Source organism: Elephantulus edwardii, unplaced genomic scaffold (genome assembly GCF_000299155.1).
Source record: "Elephantulus edwardii isolate Elephantulus edwardi_28Jun2011 unplaced genomic scaffold, EleEdw1.0 scaffold00161, whole genome shotgun sequence".
Taxonomy (NCBI): domain Eukaryota; kingdom Metazoa; phylum Chordata; class Mammalia; order Macroscelidea; family Macroscelididae; genus Elephantulus; species Elephantulus edwardii.
In genome coordinates, this window is record NW_006399911.1 from 1,149,480 (window position 1) to 1,176,690 (window position 27,211).

Consider the following 27,211-nt stretch of genomic DNA (forward strand, 5'->3'; position numbering starts at 1 on the left):
CCCTGTTGTCAGCTGTCCTCAAGTTGGTTCTGACCAGTGGTGGCCCAGTGTGTGTCAGAGCAGCACTGCTCCGTGGGGCCTTAACGGCTGTGACCTTTTGGAAACAGATCTCCAGAACTATACTTGAGGAGTCTTCGGGTGGGTAAAAACTGCCAACTTTTAAGCAAATCATTGAGCTCTTAATCATTTGTCCCGGGGACTCCTTTGCTATCGTGTTGAAACACCTACTCACATGTCTTTCCAAGCATGAAAGTTAAAAGGAAGAGAAGAGGGAAGATTGTGAGCCTGGTGTCCAAGTTAATGGATGTGGGAAGGGATCTTTATTTAAGAAGCTTCACAAACAGCGTTAACATCCAGGATTCAAACTTTGAGCAAAGAACATAGAATTAAATGCAAATTCAACTGCTCCTTTATGTAGAAATAAGCTTTTTAAGATTAAGTCTCTATGAAAATGCACATGATAAGCATTTGGGTAAATATTTTTATGGGTGGCCTCAGCACAGAGGTTACTTTTCCTGGGATTTTCTGAATGCTGATATTTTGTTCAATGATTTACAGACTCAATGGTTTCCAAGAACAAAGACCACACTCTGAAGAGGGACATGATGGCAATACTCTGCCATGGGCTAATGCCAGCTGCTCAGACAGAACGTTATTATCTACCAGATGCTGTTACTCAAGCATTTAAAAACAAAATATTTGTAATTATTAAACTCAAGAAATCAAAGGAACTATCTTTAAAACTCCATTAAAGGGGGGTCTGGTGGCCTAGTGACAAGAAGCTGCACTGCAGTGCTAAAGGTGCATGGTTCAAATCCACCAGACACTCCGCTGAAGAAGGAGGGACAATCTCCTCCTGTGCCAGTCGTAATGGATTTGATGGCACACAACCGAAATAATAATAATAATATTAAAGAAAAGAAGCAAAGAAACCATGGTTCTATAAAACAACAACACCACCACACAAAATAAAACAAAAACGTCATCAAAAAACTAAAAACAATCAACAAAGTCAGGTCCCAATGCTTGGCCCTCCCTACACCTGCAATCTCACCTGATGGGTCCAGTGAGTCCTTCTGGCCCTTCCATCTCATAGGAGTAAACGTTATCCCATTTAAATTGTAGATCCCAGTTGAAAATTCCTCTTACAAGAGGAGAAGGTTTGTATTGCAGAGTTAAATCATCAATAACATCTATCAAAGGACAGACCACCATTTTTGAATTTTTGGAGATAGCAAGGAGCAATGGTTCCAGCCACATTCTGTTCACCTCACAGTGGCTATCCAGGAATACCAGAACATCCCCTGGGAAGGCAAGGACAATCTAATGTTAGACCACGTGGATGAAGTGTGTGTCAACTCAAGTTAGAGTTCAATGCAGCGAGTAATGGGTGAGCATTTACTATGCTTGGATTATTTGCTATTTAGTTCTCTTGGGAGGAAACAATTAGATACTTAATTAGATACCAAAAAAGTAGCATGTAATGTGTAGAGAAAGCTGGTGAACTGTGGGCCAGGCAATGGTTTGGAGATGATTTCAAAGAAGCAGTTGGCACTAAGCAAGCTTTGAAAATATCATTTTAACAGAATGACACGAAGTATAAGAATTTTGTATGAAATGGAAATAGCCCCAATGCCCATCAGCAAAGGAAAGGATGGAGAAACTGTGTTATTAGTCACACAATGAAATACTATGCAGCACTAAGGAACAATGATTTCACCAAATACTACATAGCATGGGAGAGTCAAGAGTATCATGCTGAGTGAAATAGCTCAGTATCATAAGAACAAATGCAACATAAGACCATTATTGGAAAAACAGAAAGATAACTGAGCAAAAAAAATAATTTTGTATGCAAACTAATATAGAATTTAAAAAGAAGTTAACAACAAAAATCATTTTAGCTCAGCCTTAATCAATCCACTCAATGTTTGCTGGGAGAATACCTTCTCAAACACTGAGTGTTGTCCTTGGGATATAAAGGCACATACCATTAATTTTGCTTTTGAGTTCAGCCTTAATGAGGGCCTGCTCTGCTTGAGAACACAGGAAAACTGGCTTAACTAAAGTTAGGAACATGTATTGATGAGCTCATTGCATGGACTCAGATTGGAAGAAGACTTATGATGTTAGTAGAAGATTTTGGGCTTCTTCATGAAATCATTAGGAGAGTATGGAAATACACCCCATGTTTAGGTGGGAAGAGTTAAATGCTGCTTATATGACAGTATTCCTCCCACTGTCAACAGATTTAATGCGATCCCCAGTAAAATCCCAGGAGGCCTGTTTTCAAAACTTGACAAGGTTAAAGCCTTGTGAGTGTGAAAGGGACCTAGATGTGCTAAAATAATCTTGAAAAGTTAAAACAAAGTTGGAGGACTTTTTTATTTAAAAACATGATACAAAACTACAGTGCTCAGAACCTGCTACAAAATCATAGCAATCAAAACTGTACTAAAATAGCCTGGTACTGGTACAAGGGAAGACATAAAGTACAGTGAAATACAATTATGAATACAGAAATGTTTGTGTTTATGGTCAATTGGTTTTTCATAAGGATATAAAAACAATGATAATGAGAAAAAGGATAGCTTTATCAACAAATGATGTTCATACAGCTGGAAGCTACATGTGCAATAATGAAGAAAATGGATCATAGATCTAAATATAAGAGCTGAAATGACAAAATCCATAGATTAAATAGGCATAAGTCTCAATGACTTTATCCCCATTTTTCTGTGTTCCACTGAATTGGAACCAACTCATAGATGACCCTCCACTGGGTTTTCAAAAGCAGTAAATCACACAGGAGGAGACTGCCTATCCTTCCACAGAACAGCTGGTGGATTCAAACCACATGCCTCTGGGATTACCGTACAGTTTCTTACCATTAGACCACAAGAGCTCCCCTAATGACCTTGCATTTGGCAATCTATATGGAAGCTGTGGTGCTGGAGAAGAGTATTGAATATACCATGGACTGCTAGGAGAATAAACAAGTTCGTCCTGGAGAGGGTGAAGCCGGGCTGCTCCTTGGGAGCAAGGATTCTGAAGCTTCATCTAACCTACTTTGGACATGACGCAAGGAGGGACCAGTCCTTGGAGAGGGACATCATGCTTGGGAGGGTGGAGGGACAGAACAGGAGAGGAAGACTCTCAATGAGATGAATTGATTGAGTGACTGGGGTGATTGGGGTAGGTGTGTCAGAGACAATAAGATTTGCAAGGGATGGAGCAGGGTTTAGAGCTGTTGTGTATAGGGTAGCTATGAGGTGAAGGCGACTTGATGGCACATAACAACAATACATGACAGCAAATGAATAAGGATGATAGGAAAAGAATTGACGCCTTTGAGCTGTAGTGTTGGAGAAGAGCAATGAACATCCCACGGTCCACATGATGGCATCTAACAATATCAAGTCCTGAAAATTATCAATTGTATGGGATAAGAAAGAAACTTTCTTGTGAGGGAAAAATGACTAAAAATAAGTACTGTTTTTAAAATTCAAGCCTTTGAAATTTCTGAATAGCAACACAACGTATATAAAATTTGTACCATAAAAAAAACCCCTTAACATGAAAAACACAAACAAACAAAATCTAAAGAGATATGTCTCAGAGAGGGTGCATCCAGAGTGCTATTTGGATTCAAGAATAATGAGGCTTCACCTCACATACTTTGGGCATGTGGCTAGAAGGTGCTATTCCTTGGAGAAGGACATGATGCTGGGAAAGGTGGAGGGTCGATGAAGGAGAGGAGGACCTTCAACCAGGCGGTTGAAGCTGCAATGGGCTTTTGTGTGTCAGGAAGAGTGAGAGTGGCGCAGGACAGAACAAGATGCAAATTTTTTGTTCATGGGGTCTTTATGAGTCATGCTTGACACAACGGCACCTAACAATAACAAATAACATGACAGTAAGAGTGAAAATTACAAAAGTACAACAATGAATGACTGGAAATCCCAAGTCTCTGTAAACTTTCATTAATAAACTTAAAAATGTGAAAATTACATAGAAGAAAAATGAGTCTTCATCAATATTAAAAATTTTCACCCTGCAAATGATTCTTTTAAGAAAGTGAAATGTCATTCAGAGAATCACACACTCAATAAGGACCTGTGTCTAGAATATAAAAAGAGTTCTTACAATTCAATACTAAAATGATAAACCAATTAAAAATTAGGTGAAGGACTTGAATAGACATTTCTGTATAGAAGATTTTAAAAATGACCGACAGATGCATAGAAAGGTTATCGGCACCATTAGTTACTTCTTGTTGTTAAGGTGCCTTCGACTCAAGTATGACCCATAGTAATGCCATAAACAAGACATCTGAAACCTGTCCTATCCTGCGCCAGCCTCACAATTTCTGAGACATTAGAGCCCATTGCAGCAGTCACTGTGTGAATCTATCATGTTAAGAGTCAATCTCTCATTCTCTGCCCCTCCATATTCCCATGTCTTTCTCCGTGGACTAGCCTATACTAGCAACAGGCTCAAAGAATGTATCCTTGCCTCCAAGGAAGACTCTGGCTGAACTTCTCCAGCACATATTTGTTTATTCTTTTGATAGTCCATGGGATACTCAGCACTCTTCTCCAACACCACTGTTCAAAAGCACCAATTCTTTTTCTATCAACCTTATTAATTGTCCAGCTCTCAGATGCACAGCAAGTGATTGAAAAGACAATGGCCTAAATCAAGTGCACCTTAGACCTCAAGTTGACACCATTGTTCCTCAATAATTTGGAGGGGTCCCTGATTACAGACTTTCCCAGTGCAGTATGTCTCCTGATGCCCTGGCTGCTGGTACCAAGGGTGTTGACTGTGGATCCAAGTAAGAGGAAATAGTTGACCACCTCAATCCTTTCTCCATCTATCATGACATTTCCTCTTAGCCCAGTGGCAAGAATTTCTGTCTTCTTTCTGTTGAGATGTAATCCATACCGAAGGCTGAATTCCTTGATTTTCAGCAGCAAGTGCCTCAAGTCCTCCTCACTTTCAGCAAGCAAGGTTGTGTTATTGGCATTATGATAAGTCTTCCTTTGATCCTGATGCCACTTTCCTTTTCCAAAAAGCCCAGCTTCTCAAATAGTTTTCTCAGCATACAGCTTAATTAGGGATGGAGACAGTACAGAACCTTGACACACTTTCTTAATGTTAAACCATGTAGTGTTCCCGTATTCAGTTCATACAATAGCTTCTTGGTAAGGTATAGGTTTCACACAAGCACAGTTAATTACTCTGATTCCCATTCTTCTCAAGATTAGCCATAATTTGTTGTTATCCACGCAGTCAAATGCCTTTGCCTAGGCAATAAAGCACAAATAGACATTCTTCTGGTATTCTTTACTTTCAGCCAGGATCCAACTGACATCAGCAATGATATCCCTGATGCCACTGTTATGTTGTTAGGTGCCATCAAGTTGAATAGTACTCATGAACCTATGAAAAACAGATTTGAACTTGGTCCTATCCTATGCCATCCTTACACTATCTGACATTGGACATTGTGACAATCACTGTACGAATTTACTTAGTTGAGGGTCTTCCCTTCCTTTACCAACCCTCTACTTTTCTGAGCATCATGTCCCTCTCCAAGGAGAAGCCCCTCCTAGCAACATGTCCAAAGCATGTGAGGTGAAGTCTCATCATCTTTGCCTTCAAAGAGCTCTCAGACTGAACTTTCTCCAAGACATATTTGCTTGTTCTTTTGATAGTTCAAGTTCATGGGATGTGCAGTACTGATACATCATAGCTCAATGACAATCAATCCTCTGTCATCCTTATTCATCATCCAGCTCTCAATACATAGCAAGTGATTAGAAAGACTATGGCCGGATCCAGTGTGCCTTAGTCCTCAAATTAACATCATTACTCTTCAATAATTTGTAGAGGTCCCTGACTGCAGACTTTCATAGTGCAATACGTCTCTTGATTTCTTGACTGCTGGTACCAAGGGTAATATCTGTGGATACAAGTAAGATGAAGTTGTTGACTGTTTGAATTTTTTCTCCATCTGTCGTGACATTGCCTATCAATCCAGTTGTCAGAATCTTTGTTTTCTTGATATTGAGAAGCAATCCATATTGAAGGTTGTATTCTTTGGTCTTCTGCAATAAGTGCTTCAAGTCCTCCACACTTTCAGCAAGCAAAGTTGTTTGAAGCAGTTGGAACCTGATGCCATGACCTCTCCTAAATCCTGCTCCTAATTTCTGGCAGTTCTCTATTTATGTATAGCTCTGGCTGGGGATTTGTTGCTGTTATTTTTAATTACTTACAAAGTTTATATACTCCCCCCACTAAATCTTTCCCATTTCTTTTACCTACCCCTCCCTCTACTCATCAAAATGTGTGACCCTATGATTACCCGTCCTGACCATCCTCATCCCTCTGCTCCTCCCCGCCCATCCATGTTTTATTAGTTATCTATTTATACAATAATGGTCTTAGATAGTATTTTTTATGGGACTGAATTAGTTCACTTATCATAATGCTCTTCAGCCCCTCCCAAGTCATTGCTCCTGCATGCTGCATAGTATTCCATTGTGTGAATGTACCATATTTTCTCAAGCTACTCGATTGTGGTTGGACATCTGGGCTATTTCCATGTTTTTGTGATGTTGAATAATGCTGCACAAATCTCCATTTGTGCCTCCATTCTAATTTTCTCAGAGTATATTCTGAGCAGTAGAATAGCTCGGTCATATGGAATTTCTATGATCAGCTTTTTGGGGAAACGCTAAACTGTCTTCCAGAGTGGTTGTACCATTTTACAAATCCACCAACAGTGTCTAAGAGTTCCTATCTCTCCACATCCTCTCCAACATTTATTACTTGCTGTCCTGTTAAACTTTGCCACCGCTACTAGGGTGAGATGGTATTTCATTGTGGTTTTGATTTGCATCTCTCTTATTGCCAGTGATTTTGAGCATTTCTTCATGTGTCTGTTGGCCATCCAAATATCTTCCTCTGTGAGAAGTCTTTCCATGTCTTTTGCTCATTTTGTAATTGTGTTATCAGTCTTTTTCTTGTAGAGGCCCTGTAGTATTCTGTAAACTTTGATATGAGACTCTTGTCTGAAATGGTGTCATTATTTGCTTTTACATTTTTAGGAGTTTAAATGCAGAGATTAAGTTCTGGCTGTTGTTGAATGATCTTCAGCAGAATTTTGCTTACATGTGATATCAATGATATTGTTCTATGAGTTTCACATTCTGTTGGATCACCTTTCCTGGGGATGGGAATAAATATGGACCTCTTCCAGTCAATTGGCCAGATAACTGTCCTTCAAATTTTCTGACACAGACTGGTGAGTGCATCCAGGACAGCATCCACTAGTTGAAATGTGTCTGTTGGCATTCCATCGATCCCTGGGGCCTTACTTTTTGTCAATGCCTTCAGTTTAGCTTCAGCTTCTTCCTTCATTACCATTGGCTCTTGTTCATATGGTAATTCCTGACATTTTTCAGTGTCAGTCAATTCTTTTTTGGTACAGTGACTCTGTGTATTCCTGCCATCTTCCATTCCCCCACCTTCTTTTGATGCTTCTTGGGTCCCTTCTTGCTTCTTACCCACAGCATCCTTCAATATTGCGACTTGAGCTTAAATTTGTTTTAAGTTCTCTCAGCCTGAGAAATGCTGAATGAGTTCTTCCCTTTTTGCTCTCCAATGTCAGCTCTTTGCCTATTCAATTATAATAATTTCCTTTGTCTTCCTGAGCTGCCCTTTGAAATCTTCTGTTCAGCTCTTCTACTTCAGCATCTTTTCCTTTTGTTTTGACTTCTTGATGCTCTAGTACAATTTTCAGAGTTTTGTTTTCTCTTCTGTCTTTGTAATGACCTTTTGCTCTTTTCATAGATGTTTATGTCATCCCACAACTCATCTGGTCTTTCATCGTATTCTTCCCCCTACCCCCCAGCCTATTTTAAAGGTGATTTTTAAATTTAGGTAGGATAAACTCAAGATCATATTTTGATTCTCAAAGACTTTTTTCGTTTTCTTTGGCCTCAGTTTGAACATGTACATGAGTAATTGATGGTGTGTTCCACAATCTGCCCCAGTCTGGTTTTAACTGCTGATTTGGGGTTTTTCCAATGATTCCTTCCACAGATGTAATCAGTCTGGTTCCTATGCTGTCCATCAGGTGAGGTCCAGGTGTAAAGTCACCATTTATGGGTTTGTTTGGGGTTTTTTTTCTTTCTTAAAAAAAAGATATAAATCATTGAACATACAAAATTTGATCATTCTATTCTCAGCCTCATTTCTGTGGCCAAGTTCATACTTTCCAACTATACTATTTCATCTTCATTGTTTCCAGCATTTGCATTCCAGTCACCAGTTATCACTAACACACCTTGATTGAATGTTTGGTCAAAACTATTCAATTTCCTCCTCTTTGCCTTTAGCTGTAGAAGCATGTATTTGAATAATAGTTGTTTTAACATGTTGTCCTTGTGTGCATATGGATATTATCCTATTACTCACAACATTGTATTTCAGGATAGAACTTGAAATTTACTTTTATATATAAATGATTCTTCCTCCATTTTTCATTCTCAGCATAATATGCCATGTGACTGTCTGAGTCAAAATAGCCAAAGCCAGTCCATCTCATCTCACTAATACCTAGAATGCCTACATTCATGTGTTCCATTTCATGCTTCACAATTTCTAGGGTTTTTTAAAAATTAATTTTAATAAACATTTACAGAGATTTTGGATTTCCATTCATTCATTGCTGCACGTTTCTCCCTGCCCACCCCTCCCCACCAGCTTGCTCCCCTCTCTGAAAAGAAAAAGAAAAAAAATTCCCTCATTGGTATACAATTCCCCCATCCCCCCACTCCCATCCCCCGTACTGAGTACACTTCTCTATGCAACCTTAATTCTGGATTCCTGTGCTAACCATAATACTCAATCATATATAGCCTCTAATCTGTTCTTTCCCTCATCTGTTTCAATACAGTATACATAATTTATCCAGTTTTTTCTCAGTCTTACCCCAACCCTGATGTCAGACCCATTCTACAACAGTGGCACCATATAGCATTTGTCCCTCTGTGACTGAGATCTTCCACTCAGCATCATGTCCTCCAGGGTCATCCATTTTTAATAATATTGCATGAGTTCCTTGTTTTTCAATGCGGTGTAGTATTCCATTGTGTGAATATACCACAGCTTCTCTATCCATTCGTTTGCTCATGGGCACTTAGGTTGCTTCCAACTCTTTGCTATTGTAAACAAAGTTGCGATAAACATGGGTGTGCATATATCTGCTTGGATGGCAGTTATGGTCTCTCTGGGGTTTATTCCCAGTAATGGGATTGCTGGGTCAAATGATATCTCTATTTGCAACATTTTGAGAAAGTGCCACACCGCTTTCCACAATGGTTGCACCATCTTACATTCCCACAAACAGTGAATAAGAGTTCCAGTTTCTCCACATCCTCACCAGCATTTGTTGCTTGCTGTTCTGTTAAATTTTGCTATTCTTACTGGGGCAAGATGTTATCTCATAGTTGTTTTAATTTCTAGTTTTTTAACATTTCTTCTTCATACATTCCACTTTCCAATTATTAAAGGATGTTTGTCACTATTTTTCCTCATTTTGATTGACTTCCAATCTGAGCTCTACCTCTAATACTATAGCTAGGAGAAATACAAATCATAATCACAGTGAGATAGCACTTCATGATCAAGAGAATAGCTATAATTTAAAAAAAAAAGCAGACAAAATAGCAAGGAAGGGCATTGGCAGATTGTAACCCTGGTACATTGCTGGTGGAAATGTAAAATGATGCAGCAATTTCAGGAACTTGTTTGGTGGTTCATCAAAGGTTAAACTACAGTACATGTGGTCCAGCAATTCAATTACTTGATGCACACCCAAGAGAAATGAGAACTCATATGAATACAAATTTTGGGCACTAATGTTCATGTAAGCATCATTTCTAATAGGGAAAACAAAGTGGAACCAACCTAAATGTCCTTCAGTTGATAAATGGACGAACAAAATATAATCTATGCATGCAATGTACTATTATTCAGCAATAAAAATGGAGAGGTACTGACACATGCTACACAGTGGATAAACTTTCAAAGTATAGACATTTGTCCAGGAATGAGTAATTAAAAGATGCCAGACACACAAAAAATGCTGCCTGTTGTAAGATATTATTTAATGAAATGCCCAGAATAGGCGAAAAAGAGTGTAGGTGCAAATGGTCTTTGCTTGGCTCACTTATCTGGTGTGTCTGATAGAAGTCATGGTCTTTCTTATCACTTGCTATGCAGCTGAGAGCTGGACAATGAATAATGATGATAGAAGAAGAATTGATGTCTTTGAGTTGTGGTGTTGGAGAAGAGTATTGAACGGATGAACGGATGTTCAACGGACTGACAAAGGAACAAACAGATACATCTTGGAGAAAATGCAGCTAGGGTGCTTCTTGGAGGCAAAGGTGATAAAGCTTCAACTCACATACTTTGGGCACGTTGGTAGGAAATGCTATTCCGTGGAGACAAAAATCATGCTTGGAAAGGAAGAAGGTTGGTGAAGGAGAGGAAGACCTTCAACCAGGTGGGTTGACATGGTGACCGTCACAATGGACTGTAGTGTGTCAGGAAATGTGAGGATAACACAGGATAGGACAGGGTTCAAATCTGTTGTTCACAAGGTCAACTTGACAGCATCTATTAACAACAACAAAAACTCACTTAAAAGATGATGATTCAAACCCATGGAGCAGTACAATGGGAAATAGACCTGGCAATCCATTTCAGTAAAAATCAGAGTGGAAACAAAACCAATCCCAAACCTCTGAAGCAATTCTACTCTGTAATACATGAGTCACCTTTGGTCAGAATTAACTCAAGGGTCATAGTTCATTTTTTTTTCCTCAAAAAGACAAAAAGTAGATTAGTGTTTACCTGGTGCTTAGGTAGGAGAATAGGGTGAAGGTGAATGGGAGTAATTGCTAATAGATGTGGGTTTCAATTGTGTATGATGTGAAATGTTCCAAAATAATAATGTAATGATGATTGTATAAGGAGTGCTGGTGATATTGTAAGTTAGTGCTGGGCTGTTAACTGAAAGGTCAACAGTTAGAATCCATCAATCTCTTCTCAGAAGAAAGATAAGGCGATCTACTTTAACATTTATAGCCTTAGTGACTACTTTAAAAGGAATCACAGTAGAAAATCTTGGGTAAAATAGGGGCAAATGTGGACAAAACTTCAAAAGCATAAAAAAATTCAGGCTTCCCAGCAATAATGACAAAGTTCAACAGGGCAGCAAACAACAGATGAAATGCTGGTGGGCTTATGGAGAGATTGGAACCTGTATTCTCTGCTGGTGGGAACATAAAATGGTACAATGACTATCGAAATTGGTCTGGAGCTTTATAAAAAAGCTGGAAATAGAAATATCCTTTGATCCAGCAATTATGTTACTGATAATATATCCTAAAGAAACCAGAGCCATAATTCAAACAGATGTATGCAAACCCTTGCTTATTGCTGTGTTATTCACAATAGCAAAAAAGATAGAAACAACCCAAATGTCTATCAATCAACAAATGAATGGAGAGAAAAAAAAATACTGTGCAGCATTGAAAAACAACGAACTTGTAAAACACGACACAACACAGAGGAGACCTGGAGAACATTATGCTGAGTGAAATATCTCATCACAAAAGGACAAATACTGCATAAAAATCACTGTTATAAAATAGGACAGACATGAGGGTTTGGGGAAAGAATGGGAAAACAGTGGATAGATCATGAACACTGCATTAGAACAGATGAGGGCAAGAACTGTCTGACAGGAGTATATGATTAGACATTATATAACAACAATGCGGAACAAGGGCTGCACTGACAGGTGGGCTGAGGAAGGGGGAAGGGAAAAGGAGAATAAAATGTGCAATAATAAAAAAAATTAATAAATATAAAAAAAAGGTCAGGCTTACTGGTCTGATAGAGACTGGTGGAACACCAAGACTATGGTCCTTAGTCAACACTGAATTTGGAGCAAAACTCACCTCTCTGGCTCAGCTCTTAACAAAATAATTGTTATTAAGTGTCATCAAGTCAAGTACTACATGTAGTGAGCCCAAGAATAATCTGTCTTATCTTGCACCATCCTTATCATCCCCAACATATTTGAGTACATTGCTGCAGACACTATCAATCAATCTCATTGAGAGTCTTCCTCTACTTCTTGACCCTCCACCTTTACTATCATAAAGTCCTTTTTCCAAGAAACAGCCTCTCTTAACAACATGTCAAAAATATGTGAGATGAAGCTTCAATATCTTTGCCTCCATGGAACATTCTGGTTGCACTTTCTCCAACGCATACTGTGTTCTGTTTGTTCTTTTAGCAGTCAATGGAATATTCAACACTCTTCTTCAACACCACTATTAAAATGCATAGATCTTCTCTTGTCATACTTATTGTCCATCTCTCAGATGCACAGCAGGTAATTGGAAAGACTGTGGCTTGACTCAGGCACACCTTAGTCTTTATAATGACATCATTACTCTTCAGGACTTTGGTGATATCCTTGAGAGAAGACTTTATCAATGCTATTATGTTTCCTGATTTCTTGACTGCTCGTATCAAGGCTGTTGGCTGTGTTTCCAAGCAAAATGAAAGAGTTTACAATTTTAATCTTTTCCTCCTCTACCATGATGCTGTCTATTGATCCAATGGTGAAGGTTTTTGTTTCTTGATATTAAGATGCAATCCATATTGAAAACTATAGTCTTTGATCCTCTGCAGCAAGTGCTTCAGACCTTCCTCACTTTGAGCAAGCAAGGTTGTGTCATCTGCATAGTGCTGGTGATTGATGAGTCTTCATCTGATCCTTAGGCCACACTCTTCTTTGTAAACAAGTCCAGATTCTTGGATTATTTACTCAGCATGTAGATTGAGTAGGTATGGAGAAAGGATACAGTACTGACACATGCCTTTCCCAATTTTTAAACCATGCAGTGTTCCCTTGAGGACAACTTTTTGGTCTAGGTATAGATTTTACATAAACACAATTAAATGTTCTGGGAAATTTTCCCTTCTCAAATTAATAATTTGAGAACCACTGTAACTTTTAAACTCAGTTTGAACTTCTGGAAGTTCTCTGTCAATGTACTGTTCTAGCTGTTTTTTTGGATGATCTTCAACAATATTTTCCTTGCATGTGATAGTAATGACATCATTTGATAATGTCCACATTCTGTTGGATCACTTCAGACCTATAAAGTGACAATAAGGCTTTTCCTCCTAGAATAGCCAACCATTCCCAAACAACTATGAAATATCATCTCACCCCAGTAAGAATAGCAACATTTAACAGAACAGCAGGCAGCGAGTGGAACCCTTACTCACTGTTGGTGGGAGTGTAAAATGGTGCAACCACTATGGATGGCAGTATGGCACTTTCTCAAAAAGTTGAAAATAGAAATACCATTTGACCCAGCAATTCCACTACTGGGAATATACCCTAAAGAAACCATAACTGACACCCAAGTAGATATATGCACACCCATGTTTATCGTGGCTTTGTTCACAATAGCAAAGAGTTGGAAACAACATAAGGGCCCCTCAACAAACGAATGGATAGAGAAGCTGTGGTATAGTCACATAATGGAATACTATGCTGCATTGAAAAACAAGGAACTCATGCTATATTATTCAAAATGGATGACCCTGGAGGACATTATGCTGAGTGAAATATCTCAGCACAAAAGGACAAATACTGCATAGTGCCATGGTTGTAAAACAAGACTGACCTTTGGGTGGGCGTGGGGAAGACTGAGAAAGATGGTATGAATGATGTTTCATTGAAAAAGATGAGGGAGAAAACTGTTTAAAAGGGATATGTGATTAGGTATTATTGTCATGACAGGAGTCCAGAAGGAAGGCTGTATAGTGGAGAGTTTCTGTGGGGAGGGATTGTATAACAATAAAAGAGTTTTTCTTTTACTTTTCAGGGAGAGGAGTGAACTGGGGAGGGGGTGGACAGGGAGAAAAGTGCAACAATGAATGAATGAATGAAAAGCCAAAGTGTCTGTAAATTTTCATTAAAATTAATAATAATAATAAAATAAAAATAAATTTTAAAAAAGAATAGCCGACCATCCAAGGTCAAAAGAGAACATTTGCCCAAGGATAAAGTCCTGAAGACAGGAAGGTGTAGGATAGAAGGATTAACAGAAATGAGGATTATAGAGAGAAAGTGGGAAAGATGAAATTGCACTGTGGGTAGCTGTGAGTAGTGCAATTAATGACTTAAAACATCTCTGAATGGTTGAATGCAAAATCAGTTTGCTTCATAAACCTTCACTCAAACCACAATACAAAATTAGATAAAAGTTTACAACCTTGGGCGAGCTCTGGTGACCCAGTGGCAAGAAGCTGCACTGCAACCCCTGAGGTGCGCGGTTCGAATCCACCAGATGCTCTGCTGAGAAGGTGGGACAATCTCCTCCTGTACCAATCTGATCTGGTTTGATGGTACACACACAAAAATAATAAAAATGTTTTTATTTTAAAAAAAGCTTACAACCTTGGAAACCCAATGGAATTGATCCAATGGCAACTCGTTACAATGTGATATCGGACCAAAGTAGAAATGTTTAGGGGAAGGTGTTACTTGATGGGGTTTGTGGGGAAAATGCTTTGCCCTTTCTGAAAGGACTACTTCTCTGGAGATCTGACTTGCACAATTATTTTGAGGATTCTTCTTTCCACCTCCATTGGTCTTTGCATCTGAAGTCCCTTTGACCTAAGCAAAAAATTCCTTTCTGGTCCTAAGTCCCCCTTCAGCAACACAGAGTCCTGTATTCTCTCCACTTCTCTACAGAGACGTGTTCATCACAGTAACTTGACAGAACTGTCCTATGCGACCTGCAATCTCAAATCCTTCAATCCAAACCTCATTTCTTCCCTCCCTTCACATGTCAGGTCTGAGGCTCCCTCATATCCCTTTCTACACACACACCCTTTGCTTTTCACCAGAATCTCCTCCAACAAACCAAACTTCTCATTCTGTCTTGGCATCTGCTTCCTGAAGGACCTGAGCACCATCTCTGCTCTACAGCTCCTTGTGGGACAGGCTAAAGCACCCACATCCCCCTTCTCCTCCTCTCTCTTAGTGTCCTCACACCTTTGTAGGCATTGCTCCCAAGCACTCTGCAGCAAAATCTCCTCTACCTTAGACTTTAAACCCTGGGAGACCTGTCTTGTGGTGAGGGCTAGCATAATGGCCCTGAAACGGTTATCTTCCATCTGAAACAAGAAATTATTTTCTCAAAGCGGGATACTTTCAGTTAAAAGGAGATTAAAGATGCAGAACTGTACTCTGATGGTTTGAATCCACAAGTTACTCTGAGGGAGAAAGACGGGAAGTCTCCTCCCATGCCATTTACAGTTTCTGAAAACTGGGGGGAGGGTGTGTGTGTGGGTGTGTGGGTGTGTGTGTGTGAGAGAGAGAGAGAGAGAGAGAGAGAGAGAGAGAGAGAGAGAGAGAGATGAGATGGCGCTTACGCGAGAGGGCGCTATTACTTGGTTCCAACTCAGGAGCTCTGGTGGCCTAATGGCAAGAAGCTGCGCTGCAATTCCCAAGGCACACAGTTCAATTCTACCAGCTGCTTCACAGGAGAAAAACGGGTCATTTTCTCTCTTGACATTCACTGCCTCTGAAAACCCACCAGAGGGCCCACTATGGGTCAGTTACAAGTCGATGGTACACAACAACAGCAACAACAACTCGAAGACAAAGAGTATGGGTGAAATCGACTTCTGCTTTTCTGTGTGAGCCAACAAAGACACAGAGGGCCTTGTGATTTCTCAAGTTCATGGTCAGAAAGGCTTCTGGACACAGATCCAAGGCGAGGTCCTGAGTGAGAGCTCATACCTGTAGCACGACTTGCTCCGATCATCCTCGCTCGGATCAATCCCTGTCTTATGTTTGTTCTTACTAATTTAACCTTTTCCCGATAATCATCCAGCTGGTAGTATAGGTTTTCTTTCAGATCATCTGAAAAAAACAAACAAACAAACAAACCAAGATGATAATTTGTTAAACTGCTATTATATAAATGAAAGCCATTTGTCACAATTCTGTTTAATTCCTAAAAGCTATGCTGTTGTTGCTATTGTTGTTTACCGTCGAGTCTGAACCGGCTCATAGCTGACCCTCTCGTGGGTTTTCAGAGGCAGTTAATCGCAGGGGAGGAGATTGCCCAACCTTCTCCTGAAGAGCAGCTGGTGGCCTTTGGGATTGCAGTGCAACTTCTTGCCACTAGGCCATCAGAGCTCCCTACTTCACAGAAATTCCAGCTCTTACAGGGGGCCCTAGTCTGTAGGGAATTATACTGCTAAACCAAATACTGGTGGTTCAAATCCACCAGCAGCTCTGAGTTTGAGAAAGTTGGTTAATCTGTACTTTTTACCCTTGAAACTCAGTGGAGGATTAACAATGAGTTGATTCTAACTTGAAAGCAATGAGAGAAAGAGAGGAAAAGAAAAAAGTGTTCATGATTTAAGTCAGATATGAGTCCATTTCTTAGTCAAATATCTTTAATTTAATAGAAGTTTAATGGAAAATTTACTGGGAAAAGCCTGAATTATGGAGCTTTGGAGCAATCTGATTTTTACCTTTAACTGTCCTAATTGTGCCATAACTGTGCTTCAATTTTGCAATCGCTCTTGGGTAAATTGTCTAAGTCTCAGTGTTCTTCTATCTTTGATGTTCATTGCAGGGTTGCAGTAAGAGGGAGAAATACATCCTCTGTCCCTGGCAGCCTTAGGATATGAAAGGGAATATGAAAATGGTGACTCTCGGGGTGCTACAAGCAGTGCTCACCAAAAGGTTGGAGGTTTGAGTCCACCCAGAAGGCTGGAGATCCACTTCCAAGATTTAACCCTTAGAACAGTCCTACAATGACATACGTGCAGGCCACCATGAGTCAAAGCCCACTGAGTGGCAACTGGTTCCTGGTGTATGAAAACCAGAGAGGAGGCCAGGCCAGGTGAGGTGGACATGGGTGCTTCAGAGCTCGAAAGTGTTGTATCTCAGAAATCTGGATCAGAAGTCTGGGGGTAAATGAGTTAGCATGGTGGAGGAGAGACCTTCTTCCTGTCCAAACCATGGATGGATGGATGTCTCTGTCCAGCAGCAGCAGTGCAGGCTGCCAGCTGCTCTTGCAGTGTAGGAGCCACACCTGATCCTGATGGGCTAGGGGCACGGTTCTAGACTCCTTTCCTCCTGACACCGGGACAGCTGCAGCTTACCCTTCTGAACCCAGGTTTGATGTTATTTCTTCCTGATAGCCTCTTAGGGGCACTAACCACCCGTCAGACTGACCCCCTTCAATACAGGCCAGGTCTTAACACATTCTCCTGAGAGCTGATAGCACCTACCAGAGTAATAATTTTTTTAATAAAAAAATTTTATGTTGTAAATTAAAAACTCAGGCAATCACGAGGCCTGGGACTGCCTGCATAGTAGATTAGCTGGCTTATTATTGTTCCGCCTTACCGAAGTCACTCTTGTCATCTACCAAAATAATTTCTTCCAGGAGGTGGTGTGGGGTGAGGTTTATCACACTCAATATTGTTCGAAACAAGGCATAAAATTCTTCATTATGGAAGCAAATAATAACACTGGCAGTTGGTAGATTTTTTGGGTAAAATTTATTAAGACACCTGTAGGGCAAGAATAAGAGAAAGAAAATGATTCATTTAAATGTCTTAAATGTGTGGGAGTAGAATTGCATCACCACCACTCTTCAGTTTCCTTTTTTCTCTCCTTATGCTTTCAAGTGTATTATAATAATTTATAATAAGGTGAAAGGCATTTAAAAACAGAAAATAAAGATACAGAAATGTCTTTAACATCTTACTTTGCTCTAATATTTTAAAAATCATTTCCCCTTACCAGATAAACACTCACTACTTAGACCAAAACCATGTAGAATCCAAGGAGCAGCATTTTCTGAGTGACAAGGCCCGAAAGGCAGGAAGGGGTAGACCAGCAGGATAAATGGAACGAGAGTTCAGGGGCAAGTGGGGACACTGCAATAGCATTATTGGTACACTGTAATTAATTCCAGAAAACAAAATATGTGTGAGGATTAATTGAAAAGTTAATTTGCTTTATAAATTTTCACTCAAATCACAATTAAAAAAGATAAAATATCCAAATCTAATACATTTTTAAAAAAGAAATCATTTCCCCTTTCTTAATACTATCAATAGTTGTTCTTTCCTGAGACACCTTCTGAGTTCTTATTATTTCAGGTGTGTTTTAATCAGCATCTAAGCACAAGTAGTATTTTGGTTTCTGTGGTGGCAACCATAAATGGCAGATGGTTCAAATCCATGAGGTAACGATAGACAACCTCCTCCAGTCCAGTTTTGCTAAGTGCATGCAGGGCTGATGTATGTATTAGACAACAGAGCCAAGCATTGGAAAGATCTGAACAGAAGAGAAACAGGGGAAAGTGCAGCTCCCCCCACCCAGGGCTTGAAGCACTGACTTTGCAGAGGCAAACAGGGAAACACTCAAAGGTCCAAATTTTCATTAAAGACACTGAGTTGTTGGAGAGGAAATAGATGTATTTTAGAAAAAGAAAACCCAAACCAAACTTGAACTTGAGTAATGTGCAACCTCTTTTTGAAGAGTAAATAAGGTTTCAACCTGCAGAATCCTCTGCAACCAAGCTCATTGTAGTTCATGAGACTCCTGGTGACTACGGACAGAGTCTAGAGTCGAGCTGCCCTGTGGGTTTCTAAGGCTGTGATCTTTATGGGAACAGACTTCTTCATCTTTCTTCCACGGAGTAGTTAGTGGGTTTAAGCCACTTGGCTTTCAATTAATGGCTCAACACTTAAGTCACGGCACTACTAGGACCCCTTGTTTCAGCCTCTAGAGTTGATTTAAATTACTTGAATGTTTCTGAAACATGTATAAACAAGCAAGCAAAATCAGGTAGGAATCCATTGTATTTATCAGTTCTTAAGTAAGTATAAACCAAATAAAAATAATGCGACATGAACTATTGGTCTCTCTCTGTCTGGAACAAAAAGGGAAATAAAAGCAAAAATGTACTGAAGCAATGAGTCCAAAGGAGGAAGGGACAGGGGGTACCCCGACAGCTGGGACCCTGAGACCAGGAGAATCAGATGGTGCTCAGCTCTCTCATTTGACCACTCCACAGAAATCTTGGATGAAGTGGGGGAAACCTGGAATATAGCTCAAAAACTCACGAAGGGCAGGCCTCCTGGTTCATCAGAGACTGGTCACCCTTCAAGCCTGGAACAAAACTGCCCCCCTCTGGCTTAACTTTCAGCAAAACAAGAGACAGGTCTATAAGGTGACCAACAACACCAGAGAGGCATTCACTCCTTAGAATACCAGCCATATATAATGTCAGATAAGAGTGTTTGCCAAGAATAAAATCCTGAAGGAAGGAAGGGGAAGAATAATGGATCAACCAAAATGAGAATACAACAAGGCTGTGGGAGGGGTGTAATTATATTGTGTGAACTGTAATGAAAATAAAGGATAATGTGTATGTCTGGTTGAATGAAAAATCAATTTACTTTTCAAACTTTCACTCAATTTCCAGTTAAAAAGCTAACACACACAAAAAAGAAATGTAAATACAGCTAAAATCCAATTAAACAAAAAAAAAATATAATTTCAGGTTGTATTTTGTTGAAACAAAAGCACCACACTTGCACGCATTGAGTTTGCATCTGTTTGACATAGTTTGTATATGAAGTCTTCCACTGTTTTTTTGTCATTCAGCTGAAACTGGGTGACGAAGACAGGCTAGCATCTAGTATATACACACACTGATTTTCTGTTAAATACAAGTAGGAACACAGAATCTAAAAACCCTCTTGGATGATTTGTCCGTTAACTCTTATTGTTGAGTCTGAACTGAAGCATCGCTGACCCTCTGGCACGTTTTCATAGGCTGTAGACCACATAGAAGAGATTGTCCATCTTTGGGAACAGCTGGTGGATTAGAATTACTGGTGAGGTGCCGTCTTTGAGCACAACTGCCTATGAACGACACTCCCAGAGCTCTCCTTATTGGATGATCTGTAGACCTCTAAAAATACTTGAATGGATTTCACTTGGGAAACATTGGTATAGACTGATGTAATTTTTTAGTCTATGGGCTCAAATGTGTCAGAGATGATGAGGATGGCACAGGCTAGGACAGGGTTCAGCTCTGTTGCTCATAGGGTCTCTATGAGTTATATTCAGACACCTAACAACAACAACAACGACAACAACAATTTAGTCTACACATCCCCCCCCCCTCCACCACACTCGTCAGGAGACAGGAGGTGAAACACTAAGAATTAGCAAATTAGGCAGCAATGCCTCACATTCACACAGCTCAAGGTCAAGTGTCAAAATCATTGCTGTTGAGTCAGAACCAGCTCATAACTGACCCTCAAATGAGTTTTTGGAGGTTGTAAATAGCACTGGAAGAGAGCGCCCTTCTTTCTCATCTTTTCCATTGTGCTGCTGGGATTCCAACTGCCAGAGAAATGTGGCTTCTCAGCTAACAGGGCAGCTCTCTACAGACTATGTCATCAGAACTTGAATCAGATATATCAAAGCCAAAAAATTAAAAGACAGTAACACTGCAATGTCTTGGAGGCAAAAGATAACTTGAAATCACTGACAAAAATGAGTAAAAAAAAAAAAAACAAAATCAAGACAAGATGGGTCAAAAATGTCACCAGAAAAAAAAAAAATGTCACCAGAATGTACATAACCAGAAAATCTTTCGGAGGAAGAATTGTAAACTTACTGATTAGGAATGCAAAAGAATGAGAGCTGAGGAAATCACAAACAAAAATCAGGAAAATGTAGATGAAACACCACCACAAAGAGAATAACAGCAGCAGTACAAGACAAAAGAAGCAAAGGAAATGGAAAATGAGAAGCAATACAGGCCAGAACTGAAATCCAGAGTATTAACAGTAAAATTTCAGAAATAAGTAAAACATTTGCTCACTCATTCACAGCCACAAAGTTCAGTTCTAACTTAAAGCAATCCTCCATCAGATTTCAAATGCTGTGGATCATAGCAAGAGGAGACTGCCCGTCACACTCCTGCAGAACTTCTGGTGGTTTGAACACCTGGAGAGGCATGGCCTTTGAGTTAGCACTGCAACTCACCACGGATTACACCAGAGCTCCCTATAATGCATTAGAAGAATGGGAATTCCAGAACACTTAATTGTGCTCATCACTTAATTGTGAAATCTGTATATAGACCAAGAAACGGTCATTCAAACAGAACAAAGGGATATTTTATGGTTTAAAACAAGGAAAGATGTGTATCTGGGTTGCATCTTTTCTTAATACTTATTCAATCTGTTGTTGTTATGTGCCGCTTAGCCAACTATAACTCATAGTGACCTACAACAGCCCTGAACCCTGCTCTGTCCTGAGCCAGTCTCACTGTCTCTGACACACCTATCTTCATTATCCCAGTTATTGTGTCAATTCATCTCATCTGGGGTCTTCCTCTCCTGCGCCGTCCCTTGACCCTTCAAAGAATGATATTCTTCTCCAAAGACTCATCCATTCTGGCTGTATGCCCAAGGTAGGTGAGACAGAGTCTCAAAAGCTTGCCTCCAATGAGCAACTTGGTTTCACCCTCTCCTGGATAGATTTGTTAGTTCTCTTGGCAGTCCATGGTATAGTCAATATTCTTCTCCAGCATCACAACTCAAAGGCATTGATTCTTCTGTCAGCTTTGGTCATTGCCCAGCATTCTGATGCATAGCAAGTAATTGCAAAGACCATGGCCTGGGTCAGGCACACCTTAGTCTTTAGACAGACATCATTGCTCTTCAGCACTCTGGAGAGATCCCTGACAGCAGGTTTTTTCAAAGACAATTCATTTTTTAGATTTCCTGATTGCTGGTGCCAAGAGTGTTGATTCAATCTGTACACTGAACAAATAATTCAAGAAGCTAAACTATGTGACAATAAATGTAGTATCGGGATTGAAGGAAGACTTATTAAAAACCTGCATTATGTAGGTGACACGACCTTGCTTGCAGAAACTGAAGAAGATTTGAAGGACTTAACTGCAGAAGATAAAATATTTCAATATGGGTTACATCTCAACATCAAGATAGCAAAAATTTTTCCCACTGGACCCATAAGCAACAAAATTAAAAGTGGAGAAAAGATTGAAGCTGTCAAGGATTTCATTTTACATTGACTCATAATCATTCAAAAAATCAAAAGACATGTTGCAGTGGGCAAATCTGCTGTCAGGGAACTCTTTAAAATGCTAACGAGCAAGGATGTCAGTTTAAAGACTAGATTCAGGGAGCCCTAGTGGCTTAATGGTAAGGAATTGGCTGCCAATTCAAAGGTATGCGCTTCAAATCCACCAGCTGTTACACAGAAGAAATCATGTGATTTACTGCCTCTGAAGATCCACTGGAGAGTCAGCTATGGGTCTGTTCTGACTCAATGATACACAACAAGAACAACAACATGCCTGATCCAAGCACTTGCAATTGCTACCTATGCGTCTGAAAGTTGGACAATGAGTAAGAAAGACAGAAGAATTGATGTCTTTGAATTGTGGAATTGGAGAAGAGTCCTCAACTCTCCATGGACTGCCAAAGCATGCTCTTTAGAGACAAGGATGGTGACATTTCATCTCACATACTTTGGGCATGTCATCAGGAGGGGTCAGTCCTCTTAAAAAAGATATTATATTAGCAAAAGTAGAAAGTCAATAAAAGAGAGGAAGGACTCTGAGTGAAAAGGCTCAACACAATGACAGCAGTTTGGGTTTGAGCTTGGCAGTGATTTGTGAGGCTGTTCACACCGCTTGTTGGACTAGACGGCGCCTAACAGTAATAGAAACCACTAGAGGGCACTCTTGTTCTTAGTTGTGTAGCTCCAACCCCTTGGACTCTGAATTCTTGGGTGTTCTGATTGATGCTCCCTCAGCAATACAGTCTTCTGAGGTTTGTGTTGTGGTTCTGAGTGTACCCTGAGGGTTTGTTTCCTTTACACCACCATGTGAAGTTTGGGAAAGCTTAGCTTCTGCAGCCAGGTGTGTATGGGCAAGGGTTTTTCACTGGCTGCAGAGGCAGACCTAAGTGATGGTGTCCACATCTTCCTTTCATGGGCAACCCCTACTTGCCAACAGTGTCGCACTGTTAGTAAATAACGAGTCAGTTCTCTACCTCTGAGTTGCCTATCTGAAGCATTTTTCTCATCCAAAGCTTTGGGAAAGTCCAACAGCAATCACTTACAGCATCCTGGGCTCTCTTTGCCCAATTCCAAGTACATGACCCCTGAACTTTCATAGCCATTAAGTACTGCCTTAAAAGTGAGGCTATACCGCTTCAGTTTTTCTCCCATCTGTGTTCTTGGTTTAAGGGAGCTTTGGTGGCCTGAAGAGTTGCATAATACTAACTCAATGCTGGCACCTGGCACCTCTTGGATGATTCGAATCCACCAGCAGGTCTGCAGGGAAAAGATGCACAATCTCCTTCCATGCGTTTTAGTCTCAGAAAGCCTACTGGAGGGCCAGCTGTGAGTTGGTTCTGCCTTGACAGTTGGTTCCGACTTTGACATTTGACTTTGATGGAGCAGTGTGAATGTGCCACCTTTTTTGCTCATTTGATAATTCTTAGTGCGTGTCCCCCCGCCCCCCGCCCGCCTGTTCTGAAAGTTATTTAAAATAACCATTTTTCAATGACTCTCAACGGAAAGGGGCTCAAGAAAATAAAAAAGGGGTGAGCTGTGGTGGCCTAGTAGCAAGAAGCTGCACTGCAATCCCAGAGGAGAGCAGTTCAAATCCACCAGATGCTCTGCTGGAGAAGGAGGGACAATCTCCTGTACCAATCAGATTTGGTTTGATGGTACATACACAAAAAAATAATAAAGAAAACAAAAAAGTTGGATGACTAACACCATCTGATTTCCAGACTCATTCTAAATCTGTAGTAATCAGGATAGTGTGGTACTGGCCTCACAATAATCAAATCAATAAAACAGATCAGAGAGTCTAGAAATAGACCCCATATAGAAGGAAATTAGATTTTGTTTTGAATTGAGTTTTTCAGTATTTTATAAGATGAAATTTGGAGGAAGAAATGAAGATTAAAGTCATAGACAACCAAAGTGACTGATCTTCCTTTATGTGAGTTAAATACTCAATTGAAAAAATTATCCTCTAATTAATTTCATATTATATTCTATGGCTTGTATAAATTGTTTTTTTATTAAGACCTGTTGTTGTTATGTGCCGTCGAGTCGCTTGTGACTCATAGCAACCCTACGTACAACAGCCCTAAACCCTGCTCTATCCCTTGCCAATATTATTGTCTGAAAAACGCCCATCCCCATTATTCCAGTGATGGAATCAAGCCATCTCATCAAGGGTCTTCCTCTCCTACGCAGCCCCTCCACCCTCTACCGCATGACGTTCCTCTCCAAGGACTGGTGACTCCTTGCAACATGTCCAAAGTATGTCAGACAAAGCTTCAAAATCCTTGCCTCCATGGAGCAGCTAGGATGAACTCGTTTGTTCTCCTAGCAGTCCATGGTATATTTAATACTCTTCTCCAGCACCAAAGCTCAAAGGCATCAATTGTCCTTCTATCATCCCTAGTCATTGTCCAGCTCTCTGATGCATAGCAAGTAATGGCAAAGACCATGGCCTATATCAGGTGCACCTTAGTCTCCAGACTGACATCTTTGCTCCTCAGTACCTTGGAGAGGTCTCTGACAGCAGACTTTCCCAGTGCAATTAGTCTTTTAATTTCCTGGCTGCTGGTACCAAGAGTTGATTGTAGAGCCAAGCAAATGGAAGCTGTCAACAATCTCAGTCTCTTCACTGTCTATCATGATGCTGCCAATTGGTCCAGTGGTGAGAATCTGTTTTTTTGATGTTGAGCTTCAATCCATATTGAAGGCTGTAGTCCTTGACCTTCCGCAGCAAGCACTTCAGGTTCTCCTCAGTTTCAAGCAGGGTTGTGTCATCTGCATAATGCAGATTGTTGATGAGTCTACCTCCGATTCTGATGCCACACTTCTCATACAGCCAGCCTTCCGTATCTAGATAGGTTATTTCACACGTACAAACACTGCATCTCTTGAATAAGTCCTAAGATTAATGGTTTAGAGGTAAGAAGTTGTGCTGCTAATCCAAAGGAACGTAGGTTTCAGATCCACCAGGTGCCCTTTTGGGAGAAAAAGGGACAATCTCTTCCTGCATGATTAACGGCCTCTGAAAACTCACTGGAGGGTCAGCTATGAGTTGGTTTTGACTTGATGGTACACAATAACAAAAACAATAAATGTAATTGATTCTTACAGTGTGGTGTTGCACTCTTTATGCAACAGAAGTGGGAAATGTGGGCCCACTTTATCTTATTTCCTGACCCAAGCCTTGCCTTTTCATTACTAGAAGTTGCCCATTTTCTAAAATTTAAATACTTTTCCTTCATTTAAGGGAGAATAGCCACCTCTTTAGCAGCAAATCAACAGAAGTTAATAAAAATATATTAACACAAACAATGGAATAATGGAGAAAAGTAGACCTGGGAGTAAAGTGAGGTAGGTGTCCAAGACATTCTAGGTGAAATATCTTTAATGGTTATTTTAGAAAAAAATTACTTGTGAGAGACTCAATTCAGGGAATATATTCTCTACACTATAAGTTCTAGAATTTTGAAATAAGATCTTGAGATCATATGATTGCAAATCTTTAAAAATCTCCCATATGCTAATATGCTAAAATTAAAACATGGCCAATAATTATTTCTTTCCAAAATTAATAGGAGTAACATACATTTTATGTCTGGTATCTGGCACACTTCTCTCCTTGCCCAAGCTTCTACTGGCACCGGTATTGAATCCATACGTGGTCAGTTTTTTAAGATCTAGTTGTGAATAGTTAAAATTCTGAACTGAAAGAAAAGATAATTAACGTTAGGCATGTACAGTTTACTATCATTACACTGATGCAGGATAGCAGAATTCATTCCCTTTATAATAAAATTCAACAAATTTTTTAGAACCTAAACTAATCTCAGAGATGAGAAACTTTCCTCTTTTTAAAAAATGTTAGTGTGTGTGTGTGTGTGTGTGTGTGTGTGTGTGTGTACCGTCAACTCAGATTTGACTAGTACAGGAGATTGTGCCTCCTTTTCTAGCAGTGCATCTGGTGGATTTGAACCATGCACCTCTGGGATTGTAGTGCAGCTTCTTGCCACTAGGCCACCTTAGCTTCCCTCAGAGATGAGAAGGTTGAAAGTGAGAACCAGAAGTTTTTGCACAAATCAAAGTATATTCCAGAGCAAAGTATAAATAACTAGCTCCTTTCCAGTCATTTATTCTACCCAGGGAAGGACGATTAAAGAAAGAGAACAGAATCTCCTCTCTTAAATTTCCTTTAGAGAGAATAAAACAGGAAAACAAAACATATCGAAAACAAAAATAAATGAAGTCAGAGGGCATTTTCTGTTAAAAGACAAAAATTCTTGGGCAGAAATAAAAACAAAAATGTAATCACAAAAGAGAAATAAGCTGAACTAAAATGGTTAAAGATTAAGACATGATCAAAGACAATGAGAAATTGAAAAAATGGGGAGAAACATTATATAAAAAGTTTTATAGTACTAAGAGATATGCAGCCTCCAGAATGATGAACTTTATGAAGAAGAATGTGGCATCAGGATCTAACAAATAATGCGCATCTGTCTTATGCAGATTACACAACCTTTCTCACCAAAACTGAGAAAGACTTGAAGGATTTGCTGCAAAAGGTCAAAGATTGCAGCTTTTAGTAGAGATTGCATCTCAACATCAAGAAAACAAAGATCCTCACCACTGGATCATAAGGCAGTAGTATCTTGATAGATGGAGAAAGGATCGGGGTTGTTGATTATTTAATCTTGCTTGGATCTACAAACAACACTCTTGGTACCAGCAATCAGGAAATCAAAAAAGGAGTTGCTTTGGGAAATTCTGCTGTCAATGACCTTTCCAGGATGTTAAAGGGCAACGATGTCAGTTTGGAGATTAAAATGAGCTTGATCCAAGCTATGGTCTTTAAAATTGGTTGCTATGTACCTGAGAACAGTGAATGAGGATGACAGAAGAATAATCAATGCTTTTGAGCTGTGGTGC

General features: G+C 39.8%; 1 protein-coding gene across 1 annotated transcript in view; it reads right to left on the bottom strand.

Moving 5' to 3' along the window:
• Positions 1-27,211, bottom strand: part of GALNTL5 (UDP-N-acetyl-alpha-D-galactosamine:polypeptide N-acetylgalactosaminyltransferase-like 5) — a 58,185-nt gene that overhangs the window by 26,968 nt on the left and 4,006 nt on the right. Inside the window, exons 2-5 of the mRNA XM_006895188.1 lie at positions 25,872-25,989; positions 17,546-17,712; positions 15,920-16,042; positions 1,055-1,304 (exon numbers count right to left, since the gene is read on the bottom strand). Of these exons, the coding sequence (XP_006895250.1) occupies positions 1,055-1,304; positions 15,920-16,042; positions 17,546-17,712; positions 25,872-25,989 (658 nt within the window). The remainder of the gene's footprint in view (positions 1-1,054; positions 1,305-15,919; positions 16,043-17,545; positions 17,713-25,871; positions 25,990-27,211) is intronic.